Source organism: Lissotriton helveticus, chromosome 7 (genome assembly GCF_964261635.1).
Source record: "Lissotriton helveticus chromosome 7, aLisHel1.1, whole genome shotgun sequence".
Taxonomy (NCBI): Eukaryota; Metazoa; Chordata; class Amphibia; order Caudata; family Salamandridae; genus Lissotriton; species Lissotriton helveticus.
The window spans coordinates 635,977,393-635,999,397 of record NC_136068.1 but is presented as its reverse complement, the minus strand read 5'-3'; the positions used below and the strand labels follow the sequence as shown (position 1 = coordinate 635,999,397).

Genomic DNA, 22,005 nt, shown 5'->3' with positions numbered 1-22,005 from the left:
CTGCTCCAAAGACTGGCACAGCATTATTAAGGCGGATTTAAAGGATGTAAGTTATGGCATAATTGCCAGATAAGTATATGGAATTACAGATTACATGTGCGTATAAGTCATTGAATAAGTCAAGTCAAGTCATAAAATTTATATAGCGCACTACATACCCAGAGGGTTTCAAGGCGCTTGGGGAGGGGAGGGGGGTTAATGTATGTTATAACGCACGGAACCGTCATACAAATCCAGACAATTAGCTGGTAAGCGTCCATTTTATTAGTCAGTTTTTTATTTTTTTTAAAAAGCAGATACAGAAACAAAGTACTTAACAGAGTCCGAATATTTACGGTATAAAATAAACACAAACGCTGCGGCAAATAGTGACAATTATCTACAAACTCTCTCCCCTCGTAATAAAAAGTCTGTTGCAGACTAGAGAGTACCAAGTCCGTGCGCGGAAGTCATTTACAGTGCTCGTGCTCCTACACGTAGTTCTTGCTGGGGTAGTCACTCCTGGGCTGTGAAGCTGCCGCGTTGTATCTCGCAGAGTAATTGTCGTCCTTTTTGGGGCAGGAGCAGCACAGCAGGCCACCCCCGAGCAGTAACAAGGCGGCAGAGGCAAAGCCGATGTACAAGGCCGCCCCCAGCTCCCGCTTCTGGGATTCGACCACCAGTGGGTTGTAGAAGTCACGAATGACTGAGTTGGTGGACCAGCAGACCGGGATGAGCATCAGGACGCCAGAAATGATGAAGATGATGCCAGACACGACGGAGATCTTGGCCTTCGTATTCTCTTCCTCCACGCAGTTTGTGCACTTGGCGCCAATGATGCTGGCGAGCAGGGCCAAGATGGCGACGAGGATGGCAATAACGGTGAGGGCTCGCGCCGCCTGCAGGTCCTGCGGCAAGGCCAGCAGGGAGTCGTAGATCTTGCACTGCATCTGGCCGGTGCTCTGCACGATGCAGTTCATCCACAGGCCCTCCCAGATGATCTGCGCCACCACAATGCTGTTACCGATGAAGGCAGTCACTCTCCACATGGGCAGAGCACAGGTGATGATTGTGCCGATCCAACCAATCAGGGCCAAGGCCATGCCGAGGATCTGGATGCCAGTGGAAGCCATCTTGTCTTGCAGATGATGGTGTATTAAACCTGCAAGAAAGAAAACGTTAGAAAGATATCAATGCACCGCTCACAAAGCATCCTCAAGACAAAACGTACTAATATGTTTCATAGAAATGTTAGCATTGGAGAATACAGCCCTCTAGCAACGCCCTGGGGGGTGGGATTACTCACTGGGCGCCACAGATGACCCTTTATCCACTTTGGCGTCACTTTTAACTTGGGACAAGTGACGCAAAAGTAGCCCGCTTGGTCTTTATGCCAGACATCCCCAGAGAACACACAGGACCCATCGACGCACCCGCTACACACGATCACAATCAAAATTACACGTTGTAAATGATCACCTCGGCGCTTACCTGATAACGGGGGCGTAAATAGAAGTGGCGCAGCGAGCGGCATAAATTGTTGGGTAAGGGGGGCTGGCGAGTATATGGCGCCCCCCCCCCCCCCGTTACGCCTCTGGGCGCAACGTGTACAGTGGCGCCAGAAGGACTCGCCCAGAGACATTGATGTATTTTATTACCTGAAGCTCGGTAAGGGGCCACAATACAGCTTTGAACATATATTTTATTAGACATTGGTCACAGCCTCCTTTGGCAACAGAGGGGGGGTTCAACGTGCCTGCCTTGGGGTGGGCAGTCTAACACTAGTGACGTGGTTTGATAAATTAGTAGACAAATCGCCCACCGGTGCGGAACCCCTACGGCAAAGCGCAGCGGTGGAAAAGCCGGGCTAGAATCAGACACGGGCCGCTGGAAGTACCGTGGGAAAGCGGGACCCAGGCGGTGGGACGGCGCCATGGTTACCCCCACACCGCGCCCCTCAGCTCCTGAAGCACTTCAGGCGCCTTTCCTACGAGAGCGGCGGCCTGTCTCTTATCCACGGGGTGAAGATAGTGATTAGCGCATGAGAAACAACGAGATGGGATCGACAGCGCGAAGCGCCGACACTTACTGTACCTGAACCGGCTCAGACTCCGAGCAGGAGACAAACATGGGGTGGTGCGAACACCCGTGACATTAGCAAAATGAGGAGAAAGAAACTGCAAGAGCGCAGGGGGGGGGGGGGGGGGGGCAGAGGAAGAACGAGCGGAATAAAGTGTTGTCGGGCTTCTGGGCCCAGTACTTTCTTCTGCAAATTAGGTACTGGACACCGCTCTATTGGAATACTAGCGCCTAGAAAAAAAAAATCTCTTCGTTCCAACTTGGTCCACGGAACCTCTCGCTCACCTGCTACCCCCACCCCTTAGTTTTCACTTAACTCCTCAGGTGTTAAGTTACCATCGCCGACAGTTGGGCGGCCACTCCTACAAACACGCCTCGCCATCTGACTGAGCCCGGGCACTAGGCGCTGCTTAGGTTGTTCCAATCCGCACCCACCCCATCATCTGCACTAAACTGTTCACGGGCCCTCCAGCGGTAGGCAGCGACGCCCATGTCGTAGGGATGCTCGGTCCAGGTAGCGGCGCACTACCCGGGGCACTTAGGACCCGACCACCCTCCGCGTTACTGAGAGGCGCCTCCTACCCGACAGAAAATGCCTTCTGAAGACACCTGCCTGCGGAGCAGCTGGGCCCGCGCTTGCCTGGCTACAGGGCAAATTTACAAGCCCCTTGCGCCACTCCCCATGTTAAAGTGGCGCATGGGGCTTGTCAATCTGCCCCTATAGTTTTGATTGCACTACGCGTTGAACGCCGAGGATAGCGCTTCAGCAGAGCATTATTAAAGGCACCGCTCGCGAAACAAGACGCTTCCCTAGAGGAACGCAAGGTACAAACAACTGGGTAAGCGTTGGCGGGAGAAACCGAGCCAGCAGCACAGTGCCCATGGGTGAAGACAAAATAGTGCGCCCCTCACACAAGAACACGGGTGAAAAAAACCTCCAAATTAGACCTGTCTTGAATGTAAGCAGCCAGGATACAATAACCTATTAGTAGCTCCTGAAAATTCCAGTCAGAGAGTAAACAAATAGCGGTGCCTGGGACCAAAAACACGCACTCGCACTTACCTGCACTAGAAGAACCTCCGCCTGCAGCCCGGCCACGAAGAAGAGTCTCCGTTTCGCTCCCCCTCCGGGGCTTATATGGGCGGCCGCCCCGCCCCCATCACTGCACTCACCAGCGCCTCATCACAGGCGTCGAGCCGCCCTGGCTAAACCCACCGAGGCCTTCCGGGTCTGGGCATGATGAAACCGGAGGAGGGGCAACCTCCCAAGGGAGGCGTCCGCCCCCAAACTCGCAGAAACTGACCTGGCAGCACCCCCTACTCCCAACCTGGGTGCCTGTCTGGTTGGGCGCACACTTGTCCTCTGGCCTCTAATAATTCACTTATTTCAACAGTAAACACCGCAGTCCTTTTCTCAGACGTAAACACGCGTTGCAACAGGTGCTTGCTTCCCTGTGTGATCCCCGGCCACACCCAGTGCGTTACTTTACATCAGGCCTGGTTTGTAACACAATATTCCTGCTTGGACAGTTTAGTCGATTCCACTACAAAAATAGGTTATATTTCAATTCAGGTCACCTGACACCGTAATGTTACCGAGGAGGCATAGCCCCGTGTCTGGGTTTTTAACAAGCTTATGCGTTCAGGGAGTTAAAGTACAGATTCGCGCAAGCACTTCTTTGCATAAGGACAAAGTCGAGGGTGTTGTAGTCAGCCCTTTGTGACATGGGGTCACCTGATAACAGTAACCACAACCCCAGCATGCGAAGGCCTCTTGGGCAGAAGGCCGTACTGGTGCCCGATTTCGCAAGGCCCTCTCTGCCCGGGGGAGATATTGTTGCCATATATGGCTGTGGTCCATCGGCTAGGCTGCCGACTTTGGTGCTGGAAACCAGGTTTCGAGCCTCGGGGTTTCATCCACGTCTTGTGATTCTGGGCAAATCACTTGATCTCCCCGTTCCTGGATGTCTAATGTAATACGGTGCTCGTGAAAAGCTCTCCAATACCATGGATATGCAGAAAAAAACACGACCGTTTATTGTTTTAAGTTCCCAGACAGGATACTAAACAAAATCCCATGCGTTCAATTCTGCCTTTTTTTACTTTAATTATTAGTCAGAGATCGTTAACGTGCCTCTATAACATATTTAAACGTGTTTTCTATTAATTTTTGCTGTTTCAAGTATGTAGAGATAAGACCTAAATATATCGGCTTTGGGTGGTTTTACTTATTTTTGTACCGGCGTTGACATTAAAGTACCGGCGGTGGAGTCGGTAGAAACTCGGTCAGGTCACCTGGGCCTACGAGGGAGCTGTGAGGTACAATTGAGCGCCTGCATAAGTTGACGAGAACTATGCTGAAACGCGTGTCCCTCCATTGTTATACATGCTCCTGTCCATGAAACGCAGGGTCGAGTCCTAGAGCTTTCATGATGTCAAATGTCCAAGTTGAATAGCTTACCCCTCGTGTGCGTTTTGGTTGCATTGTGGGACTTGTGGTCTTTTCTATTGTACAAACGCAGTTCAACAAATCAGTGTGTAAAATAAGACAGGATAAAGTATTACCTGCTGCGGGGCTGGTCTTAAGAGCTCTGTATAGTTCCGTGAGTGTGGCGGTCGGACCTCAGTGAGGTGTACCACATATATTTTTGCGTGAGTTAGTTTGAGAGAGACAACCTGTCATACCTCAGATGCGCGCAATGGAGGGCTTACATACCTCAGTGAGGTACACTGTCATGTTTGCTTGTACTGAAGAGATGCAGTGTGATGTTCCTTAAAGTGAGACACACACTTATGTTTTTTTCCGGTGTCTTATTGCTCACTTTAAAGCCCACGTGTTTTGGCTGGTGCTGTCCTCGGCAGGGGAGGGGAGCTGCCCGAAGCGATCGAAACCTGTGCAGGGAGGGTGGTCGAGTTGCGGTGGGGGAGGGGCAGTTTCGGTTTGTTGGGTATCTGCTCTCCCCCACACATCTTTGTTCCCTAGACCCCTCCCCGCTGTGCAGGGCCCCCAGCTCCTCCCACAAGCCCCTTTGTGTAAGCAGGGGGAGCTTCTCACCTTGTTCGTAAAACCTGTTCTATTGATATGTGTAAATCAATACCCCTCCCTTCGGCCCAACTATCCCTCCCGCCTGGAGGGCTGGGAGCCTTCCTTCATTCATTAACTCAAAAGTGGCCTCTTACTGCGTTTCTCTTCCAGTGCCCCTTGTGTAACAAAAGAAAACCCCGCTCCCTCCGCTTCCGGCATTCTTGAGGACAAGGAAGATTCAAAGTTCTTCTGATGTGTATTTAAAGTTAAGTACCATAAATAAATGCCACCAAAAGAGCCTTTATTATTATGGGTTCTGCAAAATAGCCGTGGCACATCTAACAAAAAAAGTACCGGAATACAAAACAAAAAGGCTTACACGTATGACACGTTCAGAAATTGTCAGGGACGAGAGGAGCTCTCCAGGGCTGCATTGTCTCAGAATGCACCTGGCCTCGCTCGGAGCGAAGGGCCGCACAGGCCTGCGCATCGCGTGACGCAGGTGGGCTGCACCGAGTGACATACATGATCGAGGGTGCTAACAGCCCCCGTTTGGTTTGGCGGCGGGGGTGGGGCTCGGGGCACACAGAACCTACTGGGTCCCAGCCGTGGGGGCTGGGGTTGTTTGTCTCTACTGTCCCTGGTTCCGTTGCTCTGGAAACTTGGCCAGGTTCAAGCCCTTCAAAGCTTGGCTGTCAGGGGGAGCGACGGCGAGCAGTCCCCGGCATCTGAGGGAGGTTAGTGCGGAGGGTGCAATGCGCCCAGACCTCAGCAGACACCGATCCATGCGTCAGCATGCTTGTCCAGAGCAGCGCTTCTTTCAGCAGAAAGAAAAGTACTTTATTATTACTCTAAAGACGCATTTATACAAATAGCATCAAATAACTGTGGCTGAGAGGCTAACATATCCAGGGGCGTAACAAAAGACCCTTGCAGCCCAGCGGTGCTAGGGAGGGGGGCATATTCATCCCCGCAGCCCAGTATTATGGCCACAGACTTCTGACTGAGTTGGGGACTTCATCTAGTTTGCAGGGGGTCTTCCTCAAGTTTCATACGCTAGTTTTGTCACACTAGTGAACATATCTAAGAAGGCTGCACCTCCCCACTCCACCCCTTCTGCCCCCTTGCATACTAGGGTATTTTAGCTGTTGAAAACAGTGCAGGTGCATCGCTTCCATTTTTAGCTCGAAGCCTGCCAACAACTTCTTGTGGGGATTTTGAATGGTAAACAACCTTTACAACGCAACTTTTACATCGCAGAGCCTTTGCAACGCAACCATTACAACGCAAACTATTACAACGCATTGCTTTGGGCGCGCTCTAGGATAGGGAATAGGTTAATTTACTATCCAATAACCTTCCCTAGTGTCCACGGGGACTGGAGTTGGAATAGTAAATTAAACTATTCACTATCCAGCACCCCAAAGCACTATGCGTTGTAATGGACTGCGTTGTAATACTTGCGTTGTAAAGGCATGCGATGTAAAAGCATGCGTTGTAATGTCATACATCCTTTTGAATGCTTATGTGGAACTGTATCCCACCCATTGCTGACCATGGGCTTTGTGGTTTGTAACCCTCAGTTACTTGCTTCCTATTTGCTGACTTTATTTGTTTGAGGCTGTCCAGCTTGAGTTCACCCCTCTGTGGAGGAATGCCTGTTTACTGTATCCTTCCGAATGTTCACTTTCTGTAAACAGGCTTATACATCTTGTTCTTTTCTTGTCACATTTGCTGCGCATTCAAAGACGGAGGTCAAATGTCAGGCTCTGTTTTCTGAGGGAGGTTGGTGTTTGCTTTTCTTTCTCTGATAATGTGACAATCCCCATTTCAAGAGCTCAACAACCACTACAAAACCCCACAAACCACACCTGTACGCCATTCTACCTCAACTGCCACTCAATGGCACCTTCACTATCACACAAAACACCACTCTGTCCTATACCACTATCAAATGCACTCATCACCAACACAACACAAACCCCCATTATACATAACCTTAATCCTTTAAAACACACACTCCCTATTCATACGAAACACCAGCTCTACCCTTTGTTTGTTCCTAATAGACCCTTTTCCCTCACCAGCAAACCTATACTAAACCCTCCCGTATATCATCCACCAACAACCCCTCCTCCTCTTTTTGCGAAAAACACAGAACCAAACAATCCTTACACTCCACTCCACCACACATCTTACCTCTTCCAGCTATCAAATCTAACACAAACACTCATAACTCCAGCGGATGTGCCTCCATAAGGACGGAGGAGCGTCGCCCACCCGACTTCCAGTGCAACACAAATGAAAACTAAAACAGTAATACAATTATTTCATTACCGATTTATTTTTCAGTGCAGCCGGCCATTCTGAGCCAAGTGTTGGGGCGGGGCCATCACTGCTGACTGGCTGCAGGGGTGGAGAAATGGTGCACACCTAAAGTTTAAAGTGTGCATGTCACTTTTGCCGGCTGTCTTGTGATGGCCAGCCTAACATGCTCACCTTAAACTTCTCCAACGCAAGCTCTCTTAGACAGCTGGGTGTAGCGCAAGCACAGGCCTACAGTGCCTATAGAAGCGCTCAGCCATCCTTTTCCAAACAATCCTGGCTCTTTTCTCATGCTAGTTAACAGCATGAGAGCAGCATCTGGATTGGTTAGAGGAGTTGGCTCAGAGATCCCTTACTGCCTTTTTACAACTGACTGCAGGAGTACTGTTTTACTTAGTTTTATACACTGCGAGACAGTGTGAGAAACTCTCACTGCCTTTAGCCTCAACTCCAGAGCTCTTAATCATAGTCCGTTATAAACACTGTTTATAGCGGACTACGATTCAGAGCTTTGGGGTTGCGCCTAAGGGAATTCCTGAAGTACCCGCCTCATCGCCGCATCACTTTCTAAAGAAGTCAACCGCCACTGAATAACTCTTTTCCATCCCCTCTCACGCACTACATACACTTTTCTCCAGCGCACATCAACATCCCCTTTACCATTAAACTTTCAATCACCAACAGTACTTTACATCTAAATTCTTCACAAAAATCCACTACATAAATATCTCATCTCACTAATCTACAAAAACAAAACATAACACACACACACACACCAGCACATCAAAATCTCACACAGATACAATTTCCTACTACATTCTGTTATGACTATACAAATACAGATCCTAAACCATCTTTACGTAGGCTTCCCACGCCATCCTGGCGTCCTCTTTGGCGCCGGACACGCCGTCTCCCACCCTACCGCTTAACCCGGAGTGGGGGTGGCAGGCAAGATACATGGAATGTTGTAATGTTTTCTTTTTCGTTGCAGGCGAAGTTAAGAGTGATATGGAAGCAAATGGCTACAGAAGGGTACCTCTGCAGGGCACAATAGGGGTGCCAGAGCCAAATCCCAGGAGCCTCATGGGAGGTTCCTGGAAAGCCTCGTCGGGGTCCCAGTAGTCCTACGGGCAGTTGTGGGCCTGAACAACCGGGGGCTTGGCTTGCTACGCTCCGCCCTGAAAGGGGCGTGAGTAATAAGGGACCAATGTGTCACATGATCCGGAAAGAGAATCACCCAATAAGGTGTAGCACTGATTGGGTTCTCCTCAGTGCTGCTTGGCTCATCAGACGGGCAGGCAGCACAGTTGGTTACAGCTGCCTGCCCTTGGATCGCCCATAAGATAACCCACCATATTGCATACTTTTGTATGGAATAAACCTGTAGCAATATTTACCCAAACAAAAGTTGTGTTGTGTATTTATTTACTTAGCATGCGTGCTATGTGTTTGTGGGGGTGGGGTGTTTTGCCAATGTTGGCACTATGTCCGGTCCTTGAGAGACGAGAGGGGTTTCACTTACAGCTGGTAGGGGAGGGGTCCTGGGGTCGCCGGTCGCTCGATGCAGGGCAGGGGGAGCCGGAATATACCCAGGTGTGTCCGTGGCTTCGTAGACAGGTGGAGAAGGAGGGGAAGATATGATAATGAGCCGGGGACAGGGGGGGGTGTAGGGGTTGTCCCGCCACCCACATAGCAGCCTAGGAGCCCACCAGCTCACTTTGAGAGGCTCCCTTCCTGTCACAGAGTGTGGTGCAGGGAAGTGAGGGCTGGGACTGGACCAGGGGGCGATTAAGGCTCAAACTGAAAAGAGGCAGTGAGGGGCTGGGTATGGAGAGGGGCAGTGAGGGGATGAGAATGAAGAGGGACAGTGTGAGGGCTAAGTATTGAGAGGGGCAGTGAGGGGATGAGAATCGAGAGGAGCAGGGAGGAGTTGAGTATGGAGAGGGGCAGTGAGAGGGCTGACATTGGAGCAGGGCAGGAGGGGTTGATTCTGGACCAGGGGAGCGAGGAGGGCTCAGAATGGGGCGGGGGGGGGCAGTGAGGGATTGAGTGTGGAGTGAAGCAGTGAGGGTGTTGAATATTGAGCAGGGTAGTGGGGGGGTGAGTTTGGAACTGGGCATTGATAGAGCTGAGTATGGTGCATGGATGTGAGGGGGCAGAGTATGAAGAAGGGCAGTGTGAGTGCTGAGATCAGGGCAGGAGGGGCTGAGACTGGATCAGGGGGTGAGGGAGGCTCATATTGAGGAGGGACAGTGAAGAGTTAAGTGTGGAGCTGTGAGGGGCTGAGTATGGAGCCGGTCAGTGAGAAGGCAGTGAGGGCTCTGAGGCTGGACCGGGCGCGAGGAATACTCAGACTGAAGAGCAGGACAGTGGGGGGCTGCTGAAAATGGTACAGGGCAGTGACTGGGCTGAGTAGGGGGCAGGGAAGTGGGAAGCAGAGCATGGACCAGGGGAGCAAGGAGGGCTTAGACTCAAGAGGGGTAGTAGTGAGGTTGTGAGTGTAGCGTTGAGTTGTAAGGGGTGAGTGTGCAGCAGGGCAATGAGGGGCACATTCACGAATATGGTAGTGAGGGGTCAGAGTATGAAACAAGCCTGTGATGGGTGAGCATGGAGCAGGGTATTAGTTTCGAAGCGGCTTGGAAGGTAGGGGGAAAAACTGCAGTTTGTCATTGAGGGACCCTCGGGTTGTATCGGTACAGTGATGGTGAACACAGACCAGGACAGTGAATAGGCACTTGCATAGTCAATGGGGGTGGTGAGAACGGTAGCTGGGCCTGATGTAGATGTGCTAAAACCAGTTAAATCATTCAGCACAGTGTGTAAAGAGGGCTTGGAGCGCAAGAACGAGGGGGGCCTGAAGCAGGGCAGTGAGAGAGTGGAGTGTAGAACAGGGCAGTGAGGGGAGTTGGGTCAGTAGCGGTACAGTGAGGGGAGCTGGGTCAGTAGAGGGACAGTGAAGGGAGCTGGGTCAGTAGCGGGCTGTGAGGAGAGCTGGGTCAGTAGCGGGGCAGTAAGAGGAGCTGGGTCAGTAGCTGGACAGTGCTGGGAGCTGAGTCAATAGTGGGACAGTGAGAGAAGCTGAGTCAGTAGCGGGGCAATGTGGGGAGCTGAGTCAGTAGCGGGACAGTGAGGGGAGCTGAGTCAGTAACGGGGTAGTGCAGGGAGCTGAGTCCGTAGCGGGACAGTGAGGGGAGCTGAGTCAGTAACGGGGCAGTGCGGGGAGCTGAGTCAGTAGCGGGGCAATGCGGGGAGCTGGGTCTCCTGCGAGTCAATAAGTGAGGCTGTGTCAGGACAGCAAGGCTGAGAGGGGACTGAGTCTAGAGTAGGGCAGTGAGGAGGTACAGATAGAACTGCTAGATACTGAGCCGGAAGGACGCTGGGAGTGTGAGGTGTGCTGTAGATGGCAGGCCAGTGATACCTGAAGCGGGCAGAGGCAGAAAAGGCTGCAACGCCTATCCGGAGCTCTATGAAACTCTGCCCCTCCTCTGCCGGCCATGGCCAAGCCCCCCAACACACTCCACATCCTCATATAATACCAAACCAAGTGTGTTTGCTGCTCTCCCCTCCAAGCACTGCACCCCACATGCCCCCCTCACGCCTGCTTTGCTAAAGCCAATTTTCCATGGCACACCTTACTTTTTCTTTGGGGGGTTATTAGTGTAAACGCCCCTTTCTCCTCCCTCCACTCTCAGGCCCTCTCCACTCCCACTGTTGTTTCTTCTCAGAGGTCATTAGCAGCTGATGTTAAAAAGGTGAATACACCCCCCCCCCCAGCTTGTCTAACAAACCCCTCTTAATTAGGCGCCGACCCCGGCCTTTTTTCTGACGGCTGGGGGAAGGCTAATGATTTAAGCAAAAACAAAACTTCTAAGAAACACTCCTTTCTAGACCACTCTCTGTGGCTTGACTGCAAAGTGGGGGAGGTGTGTCCTGGCCATTGTGGGCATTGCAGGGAGCAGGTAGGCCCCAAAATGTACATTTACGTGGGGGTGGTGCGCAGAGTAAGTCTCCCTCCCATCACACTTTTATTTTACTTCCCACTGCTGTTTATGAGGTGCATTGTGTCCTGTGATTGTTTTGCAGATGTGTGTTTGTGTTCCTACCTCCCTGTCCTTCCGATACCTCAGGGCCCCTCAGACAGACCTACAACTCCCCCCACAAGTTTGCAAGAAATGTCATCAGAGATGTCATTTGAGATGTCATCAGCGATGTCATCAGTGATGACACTGACCATGTCATGAATGATGTAATATGTGATGTCATCAGCAGTGCATTGCGGGGAGGGTGAGTTATAGTTAGCTCAGATAACTATAACGGCTGAATTTCTCTGGTTTTGTACGAGTGAAATGTCCAACTAACTATAACGTCCTTGAAACCTATGGATTTTTCAGTGAATTTCAAAGGTTTATGAAATGCTAATTTCTAACTATAACGTCCTTTGAAACCTATGTTTTTTTCAGTGAATATATATATATATATAAATGTATATATATTACCTACTGGCGATCGGCAGTAGGTAGTTATAGTTAGGACATAGTTACCATAGGAAAATCGCAACATTCTATTCCCAAAAACGTTGGCGCCAATTAACGAATCTTCGCGAAATTTTCTAAACTTATGGTCCGCTCCGGTCCGCGCCTATCCTGAAAGTTTCAGGGTGATTCGGCAAGTGGGGGCAGAGAAAAAAGGGGGTCCCAAAACGTGTTTTCCCCATAGGAAACTTTAGCCGCGGCTACAGCCTGAACTGCTGAACGGAATTACACCAAATTTGGCAAAAAGGTAGCCCTTGGTTCAGAAAGAACTCTTTTTGTTAAATGGTGTAAATCCGTTCAGTAGTTGCTGAGAAAATCAAAATTAAAAAAATATCGATATCTAGAGGCACGCAGGATCCGCGCACCCTCCCGATCATGAGCTTCATGCTAATTGGCTGTCAACACTACAAACCAGGAAGTGTTGGCAGCCGTCTTGTGCCTCAGTAGAACCAAGCACAACATGGCCTGCTTAGGGGGCCCCACAAGGACCCCAGGGCCAAAAAAAACCCATGTTTTTTTTAAATGGCTAAATGCTCAACGGATCCGGACGCGAAAATAAAAAAATTGAATTACGCGCTTTGTTATTCGGGTTGGCCCGGCCCGGGCTCGGCTGGTGCAGAGTGGGCTGGTCCAGAGCTACCTGGTGGGCACCAGGTGGGTTGTTGCAGCAGAGCCTCTGCTGATGGGAGTCCCAATCGTCGAAGGGGTCAAGGCAGGCAGGTCCTCTGGGTGTCCCAAGGTTGCTGTCCTCGGAGGTCACCGGGTTTAGGCAGGAGCAGGTTCCAGGATCAACAGGCCGGTAGGGCTGTCATATAGTTACTGCTTACCTATATACCGTGTTAAGTTAGCATGAGCTTATTAAATGTTTAAACGCCATTTTTCCTTTTTGCTGCTTCTGCACACGGCACATAATTGTTGTTTTAGCTTTCAGCCTAGAAGAGCGTTGTGATTTACATGAGAATAATATGGTATTGCTCCGATATCAGCTTTGCTTGGTAAACTATGTCTGTACAGTGAGTGCTGAAGCTTCAAGGATAACTCGACACAGTATTGTTGTGAGGTCTGATCTTCGCACCTTCATAGACATAACATAAGTGCAGCTCCTGCCAAATTCTGGCTTTAGGCGCGTTTTATATTGCTTTGCTTAGGGCACACGACACACACTTGATGCGGTTCGCATGCAGAGAGCTGGTGGAAGATGATGTGATCCCTTCACACTAGGATCTTGAGGTATGGGGCCGCCCTGCTAAAACCCAAAGAGACCTTCTTAGATATTAATATGATATGCTAGTTAGGGAGGGTGAGAATTAGGTGTTGTTAACCCTTATTCATTACAGCATTTTAGCATGCTGTCACCTTTTGCTTTCTATGGACTAGTAACTATGCTGATAACTTTGCTTCTGATAATATGTTTCCTTGTATTATCTAAGATACTGCGTTTGAGAAAACGGCATTAGAAAATAAATATTTCAAATATGCACATGTCCTCATTTACTCCACGTTCTGGTTTGAAATGATTGTATAACGAAAGAGTGCTCATGTGTTCCACGTGACCTGAGGTATTGTAAGTTCATGTTCTGGTTTGTCTAAACATTGGGAGTTTGTTATGACCAATGAGACACTGTAGCTAGCTCGGTAAGGGGATTTTGGGTACTGAGGTGAGTTTTGGGCCACCCTAATTCACTGAGGTTCCAAATCTCTATGCACAGTTCTGTAGGAGAACGGAATCCCTGCTACATGGCGCCCATACGTTGGTGGTCTTATATCATGACACTCGAGTAGTATATCATTCACTCCTTAACCCCTTCACTGTTGTTTCCGGAAAACAGTGGTGTCGGACAAAACCGACCTATTTTTGAAATAGGTCTTTTCAAGCTTGAATCTTTCTAAAACGGTTTCCTTGATTTACTACCCAGTTGTGCTACCAAGTTTACTTTGTCTTTCTACGTTCCTGTGCAGTCATGGCCCAACCAGTGGACATTCCGCAGCATAGTCGCATTGCGGTGCGCAATCATTTGCTGACTTACAATGTAACCGCGGAAGGCTTGGCTGTGATATTGGTGGTGAGTGCGGAAGCTGCTTACCCGTACAAACTCTTTTATTCGTGGGTGACATTTCCGGCTGTGGACGCTAATTCTGGTGTGTTCCACACTTACACTCCCTCACCTGTGCCGGCTGAATATACTCCGTACAGGGCACAGGAAGTACCTATTGATACTTGGCAGCATCGCGTTTGGTTTGGTGGCGCCCTCCCCCATTCTTTAACAGCTCCGAGGATAGGTCCTTTGTCCATTCCAGGCGCTAATTGGCCTGTTTTGGCATGATTTACTCCTCACCCTCAACACGGCAATTGTACCCTTGCTGAAATCCGTAGACTACATGTAGTCTCTATTGCCGTGATTTGAGCTTTAGTGCAATACATAGCCCGTAATCTTCCGGGTGGGCCCCCGGGGGGTGCGGCGCTTCCGGCCGGACAGGGCGGTTTGAAGCTCAGTCCCGTAATGGTCAATGCAGTGATGGGCAAGCATCCCCAGGATAAGGATGACTTTCCTTTCTGGCTTGCGGAAAAATTTGACGAGCTGGAAGCTGTATTTCCTAACACGACTCCTGGTGAAAAACACAGGATTCTGACACTTAGTTTGCCAAAAGATTTGGCCCCTAAACTCGGTGACTGTGAGACCTGGGGTAGAACATTTGCGGTGGTCTATGCGAGGTGTTACGGCACCCCGTCTATGGCTGTCCTGCCTATGGTCCTTAAACGTGTTCAGGATGATCACGGACCAGAGGCTGCGGTTGAATTGGGTATGCGCCTGTGTGGCACCTTTGATGTGGTTTGCGATCTCATTCTTGCTAATGTCAAGGGGGATGCAGTGAACTTTCAGGTAGCTAATGCTTTGGCGGCAATTCCCGATGCCGAGAAACCCAGACAGTTAGCGAGGATTATTGTGGCGGCTTATAAAACCGTGGGTCGCAATAGTAGGGGTCTCAAGCCTTTTTCTGTTAAGGAGAAAAAGCAACCCCAAGGGCAGGCTTCAGAAACGGAAGTTCAGCCCAAGTCCAAAAAACAAAATTGGCAAACAGCAACAACAACAAACACAGGAATCTCGTCCTGCGTCTCCGTTACCTGCGCAAACAGAACGCGTTTATGACTTGCGCGGTCGCGCGAAGATTAAAACACCTGATCGATTTCAGGTTTCTGATCAACGCTCTCCTCGTTCCTTTCAGGACTCATCGGCCTCGACGACCGGTGGTGGAGGAGGCGGAAGAGGTCGGGGTGGTCAGCAAGGACGTGACCAGCCCCGCCCGAAAGACGGTGCAGGAAAGCAGGACGGCTCAACGCCAAAGAGACCGCAGTTTGCCAAGAAGAAAGTCGCGGCTTTAAAAGCGCATCGATATGCCGCAGATAGTGAGAACGCGGCTTCGGAATCTGACACGGGCTCTGAACTTGCTGGACAGCGCGGCGGAGATTACCATTGTGAGAGAGGCCCTGCGTCCACTACTGAAGGTGACAGCGACTGATATTTATGTTGTGATAGAAACAGCTGACACGAGAGTTGCTCCCCCTGATAGACTTTATGAAATTGTCCTGTTAATCGAAGATGACATACAACGTACCATAAGAGGGGTATTTTGGGAGAATCTTTCGTCTATGTATGACATTTTACTTTCGGAGGCTGACTGGCCCCCACCTTTTGTTCTCGCAGCACCGCGAGGGGAAGAGGTAATCCTCCCCAGCTTCGCGCACACAGTCTCGAAAGAGGATGCGCTGCACTTTGCAGAAGAGTGGGCTAGGGCTCTAACGCCGGCTCTGTACCGTAACCAATGTGGTTGGGACAAATTGTCCCCATGTCACGAAATTCCTTTGCGGTCCGAGCCACAGCCTCAACCACAATATCCCATTAAACGTGAAGCTAAGGCTTCCGTTGCGGCGATCCTTGAACAATTGGAATATCAAGGAGTGATTGAAACTTGTGTGTCACCGATGAATAACCCTCTTTTTACTGTAACCAAGCCTGACGGCTCATATCGTTTGGTATTGGATTACCGGCATTTAAACTCGCATTGCCGTAACTGTGCAGTACAGAATACTCACGGCTCTGCCCTAGTGGATAGTCTTGTGCGTAAGCGTTTTAAGACCACGCTTGGCATTTCCAACGGTTTTTATGCCCATCGATTGGATGGTCTAAGTTCCCAATGGACCTCCTTTACTTGCGGTGGTGTCCAAAACCATTTCGGCGTTTGCCTATGGGCTATAAGAATAGCCCTGGGATTTTTACCGCCCGCATTGTCTCTCTTTTGGAGAGAATCGACCCAGATGCATGCTCGTATGTGGATGACATATTTCTCACAGACGACGAAATTTGGGAGCATCTGTGTCGAGTAAACAGCATAATTTGTACCTTTGCAGATATGGGTTACAAATTTAACTTTGCGAAATCGCACATTGCAGAGTATACAGTGTTGTTCCTGGGCTATGAGCTCAACAACGAAGGTAGAGGTTTGGCTCCTCACTTCCTGGAGAAATGCGCACAGCTGCGCGCTCCTACGACACTGACAAAATTACAGTCTTTGCTGGGTTTTTTAAATTTCGGGGGAACTTACATTCCGGAATATGCCCAGCGTATCAAGCCTTTGTATGCTTTGATACAACCAACTTTTTCCAAATCATGCTGGCTGCCTGAGCACTCAGCCATTTTGCAATCCTTGCAGGCTGATCTGCTCGCTTCTAAATTCTTACTGACTCGTGATAACCACACTAACCTGGTGATAAGAATCATTCCTGGGACGGTGGGTTTCACGTACCTAACTTTTAATGAAGGAGACACAGTACCTATTGCTTACAAGTCACACTTGTACACTTCGGCTGAAATGCGGTTTTCCACTGTGGAGAAAGTTTTAACGGCTGTACAGATGGCGATTCTTAAGGAACGTGCTCTGTCACAGGGAAAACGCATGTTGGTTGTTACACCCTGTCCTCATTTGGAGGCAGTTACAAAAGCCAGTGTACCAAATTCTAAAGCTTTGCACCCTCGGTGGATTCAATGGGCTTCTTCCTTGACGTCCACGGATGTCACGTTTATTTTTGACGCCTCATTACGGTTGCAAGAGTACTTGCAGTATGAATTTGTTCCTCCTGCTCCTCTAGCTATGCGACCTATGGAGGACTTCAATTGCATCATTTACACTGATGGTTCGGCGCAGGTTGCGCATGGCTCTAAACACGCCTGCGTTTCCGCATGCGCCATTGTGGTCTGTGCCATGGTGAACGATGAGTTCAAGTCCAGAGTAGTGCACACTCAGACTCTAGGGGACTGCACCGCACAATTGGCGGAGCTTCGTGCTCTTTTACTCGAGTTGGAGTACGCTGATCCTAGTGTGACAACTCTAATTGTAAGTGATTCGTTTTACTGTGTCCAGTCTTACAATGAAAACTTGCTCTTTTGGATTCAGAATGACTTTCGTGATTCCAAGGGTAGCACAATAAAACACAAGATGATCTGGGTTGGAGTGGCAGAGCTCAAAGAGCAGTTGCCACTCGTGTTTGTGATTCATACTCTCGGCCATCAGCATGTTGGAGTACACGCTGTCGGTAACTCGCTTGCTGATGAAGCGGCAAAATCAGCGGTATCTACATATTTAGTTGCAGCTGTTACACGATCCAAAAGTAAGATTGATGATGATATCTTGGCGACTGTTGCTGCCACTGAGAAGGGAGGTAAACATCCTACGGGGTTCCCTTCGAAGTACACATACCACTTAAGTCCCGATAAGGTTCCTTTTGTGAAAATACCTGAAGTTGGAGAACATTTGATTTCCTCCAGTCCTTGGAGTGAAGGGCACAAGAACAGTCATTTTACCACCGCTTCCAGGTCGTAAAACAGGTATATCTCAATTGACAATGTCAAGATACACAGAGTGGCCGATTCTTCTTAGTATGACACCGGCTGTCTCCTGTCCTTCCATGGTGAGAAATTCTGTTTTGGCCACTGCTTCTAATCCTGAACCAGAAGTGGCCATCGAGTTGCCTGCAATTTCCAATCCTTTATTAAGTACTTTGCCTGGTACAGACCATGATGAAATTGATTACACTTACCCCACTGACTTATCTATGCCTGATCTGCAAACACGTTTGGCCACAGAGTCCAGATTTTCTTTTGACACTGTTTCGAATGCCTCAAAGAAGCCCTCACGGTTTGCAGTGTATGCCAGTTTATTTAAAAAACATTTTTTGATTCCCCCTTGGACATATAGTCAGTCAGTCAGTCAGTCAGTCAAATAACTTTATTATTTGACTGGCCCTTGGACATATATTTGGCTGGTGCTTTTTTCAATTTACCTTTTTATGTCAATTGGTTTTGTGTTTTATTTTTTTCGAATCGTCAATGGACACTATGTCGAGGAAAGAACATGCATTCGGCATCTGAATGGAACTTTGGCCCCCCTTTCCTCATCGCATTCAGCACACAGACTGAAAAGAGACTTTTTTTGTTAACATCACTGCTTGGCCTGTCCTTGATGGGATTGTGTGGGATGCCGTTAAATTTCAAATCCTTGGCCCTGCTGAGGCTGTTAATGTCCCTAATGTGCTTAGAGTTAACATGGGGGATGTAGTGAAACAAAACATACGTTCTGATGATTGGGATGTTCAGGCCGTAGAGGCTTTGTTTTCTGATTTGAAATAGTATGCTGCCTTTGATGCTGAGGATTTGTACTTGGAATCTGCTAATTATGGTGATTTGTTTTGCTTTCAACATTTTGGCAATCACTTCTTACATAAAACTATTTCCAGAAGGAATACTGTAAATTATACGCAATGGGAGCATTGCCCAGCTCCTATAAAAGGCAGTTTTTGAAAAAGTACACTTATTTTACCGACTTCAATCAGTCCAATCCCGAGTCCTTTTATTTTAAAATGACACAGAAGCCAATGTCCAAGGTTAGACTTACCGATACTAAATTATTGTACTCGAAGTCCTTTCTTGATCAGCTGGCTGTTGGCGGCTACGAATTGTGGAAGGAAACTATTGACCTTAAATCTGTTTGGGGTTCTAAAAGCTGGCAGGTACAAGTCACTGAGGCTTTGCACCGAGCATGTCTCATCCCAAATCATATGTTGTTTTTGAATTCTTCTATTTCGCAAACAACCTGCTTTGGATTGGCTACTTCTAAAAAATTAAATACACCTACCATCCCTGAGTTAGAAGAATATTCTGGCTGGAGTAATTGTACTCAGTTTTCCATTAGGGAATTGCAGACCCTATTGCAAAATTCTTCCTTTAACATATCCAGTGTGGATCCAAAAGGTTGGCTGATGTGGCACAGGAGTGCTGATTCATGCCAGCATCGTTTTCTGGGTTTATCTGATAGCTTTACACAGGCAGACCTGATCCACGTTTTGAAACTGACCATTCTGTCACGACTTATTCGGTAGGCAAATTATGTCAAAATTGGCTGAAACATTCTACCTTGGCTGCGGTTAAACTGCATCGTTCCAAGCTGAATGATGATGTAGACTTAAATGATTTCATAAAAGGCCCGGCTAGTGGTAGATCAAAAAGATGTATGTATGCGATTTACAATGAAATCTGGAAGACATCACAGATTGAGGCGGCGACACGCCTTAGAGCTATTGATCAAGCTAATCTAGAAAAAGTGCTTGCAGTGGTAGATAATAGTATGAACATGCTTTCTTCCCGCATTTACACGTTAGATAATATTGTGTCCTCTGTGGTGGATATTGTACAGGCTGAAGTGTCTGTGTTGTACCATGGTCAAAATCAGTTGTGTTCTTTTATGCAATTTGCGTGGACCCTGCAGACGCTGAAGGCTGGCAAGGTGCCATGGACCTACATGAATGTGTCCTCCCTCTTTGCCCCTTTTAATTTGACTGACAAGCAGTGCTTGCTTTCCATGCGAGATGCGTCTTTTTCCATGTTACATATTGAAAGGTTGGAATCCTTGCCTTTCTCTGTGGCAGAGGTCACTGCTGCAACGTGGCTTATCCACGGTTTAATAACATTACCATTTGCTTTATATAAATTTACAAATTGTATGCGATATGTTGCTATAGGTCGATATGAACCATTGGGTAATGCATTTCTCCATGAAGTCTGGTCCCTCCCATTTACTTACAGATGTTTAAAAGACGGACAAGAAGTGTATCTGAATGGGGAGGAGTGTACAGAGACACCAGATCACTCTTTAATGTGTAGACACATTCAATTGCACGGTTCTTGCAACCAGGACCGGCCTAATTTAGCCTGTGTTTTGAAAGGAACACCAGATCCCGCAATCATCCCCACGTTTACATTACTGGCAAACGGCAGTTATTTACTTTTAAATAATGAAGATTGTTGTGGGTTAATTAAAGGTGTTGCTTATGGGGTGACTGTATCTGAACGTGTGGTTTGCTGCAAAAATGTTCTGTACCCACCCCCGCATGGGATAGGGGATGTTTCCATCTGGCCGCGCATCCCAACCTTGACGGCAGAGTTCAATGGCATGAGTAGAATAAGAGCTCTTTTGTCCCAAAAAGAAGTGGACTTGAGTTCGGCTCGAGAAACATTTGTGCTTCATATAGTCCACATTTGTAAAGCGCACAATCACCCGTAAGGGTCTCTAGGCGCTGGGGGCCGTCGGGAAGATTAAGCGAGCTATTGCCCAGAGTCACATGGTGCTGGGCTAACCTGCCGCCGGAGCCGGGGATCGAACCATGGTCCCCAGATTCCAGCGTCAGTCGCCCTGGCCGCGGCGCCACACCTCTCCCATAGCTAACACCTGCACAGAAGTACAGGCCCTTTTAAGTACTGATTTGCCGTTGCATTTCAGCGAGCTGATTCATTCAATCTTTAACGCGTCCTCCACGACTGGCCTCGTGTACTTTTTTAAGATACTTAGCAGTGGTCTCGTGACTTCATTTGAAAAAATATTTGGGGTCATTCCTGCTTTCTTCCATTCTATATTTTCAAGTTTGTTTGGTGGATTCCCGGTTTTGCTGGCACTGGCGGCAGGCGTTCTGGTGATATTTTGCTTTATTAAAAATGGATGCCCTTCCTGTGCTAGACGCCGCGCAGCCCCTCCTGGCACTGTTTCGCAACAGGATGCTTGAATACTATGGCACACTGCCGCTTGCAACTTTAAGCACGGCATATGTATTATCGTTTCGATTTTCCTATTTTACATGTGTCCAACCTGTGTTTCATTGCCTGAGCTGCGATTTCGACTGGGCCCTTGATTTGTGTCTCTGCAAGACGGTGTCTCCTGACGTCGATTTTAATCAGCTGATGAGTCCCATCGTTACTCACGAGTTGGTTTGTTCTGGCGAAAGGATTATGGCCTTGGCAGCGATGCATGGACTAATGGGTCATTGGAACATACTCGCAGCAGCGCAAGATTTCTTGGCACGCACAGAGCTTTCTTGAGAACCCACCGAGTTGTCCTCTGATGGTGATAGAGGCTCCGGTACTAGAAGAACACGTAGGTTCTTTCCCACTATTAAATTGGATGGCTGAACTATTTTCGGATGAAGATGGTGACTTCATGTTGGAGGCTGTTGCTGCATATTTTGCATAGTCGGTCTTGCCCTAAAAGCTTTCCAGGTTTCTGATCACACCCCTTTTCTACGTACATAACTTTTTGCGAATTATGCTTAAATTTTTCAACACCCACACCTATTGGCTTGAGTGACAATGAACATTATATTGACTTATGAAGAATTTTTCCATTGTTTTAAAATTTTGACATTACTCGTCGTTCTTGAACTCTGCTTTCATGAATTACCCCTTGCCTTGTCTTATCTTATCTTATCCGTGCTCGGATCATGGGGGGGGGGGGTCATATAGTTACTGCTTACCTATATACCGTGTTAAGTTAACATGAGCTTATTAAATGTTTAAACGCCATTTTTCCTTTTTGCTGCTTCTGCACACGGCACATAATTGTTGTTTTAGCTTTCAGCCTAGAAGAGCGTTGTGATTTACATGAGAATAATGTGTTATTGCTCTGATATCAGCTTTGCTTGGTAAACTATGTCTGTACAGTGAGTGCTGAAGCTTCAAGGATAAC

At 48.5% G+C, this 22,005-nt stretch overlaps 1 protein-coding gene across 1 annotated transcript; it reads right to left on the bottom strand.

The window, feature by feature from the left end:
* Window positions 1-270: 270 nt before the first annotated feature.
* On the bottom strand, window positions 271-1,155 carry LOC144768876 (claudin-6-like). Its single transcript, XM_078652884.1, has one exon. The coding sequence runs from the start codon at window positions 1,110-1,112 to the stop codon at window positions 471-473; it is 642 nt and encodes a 213-aa protein (XP_078509010.1). The 5' UTR covers window positions 1,113-1,155; the 3' UTR covers window positions 271-470.
* Window positions 1,156-22,005: the final 20,850 nt, after the last annotated feature.

Excerpts from the sequence above, each read along its gene's own strand:
- LOC144768876 (XM_078652884.1), bottom strand. The coding sequence starts at position 1,112 with ATGGCTTCCACTGGCATCCAGATCCTCGGCATGGCCTTGGCCCTGATT.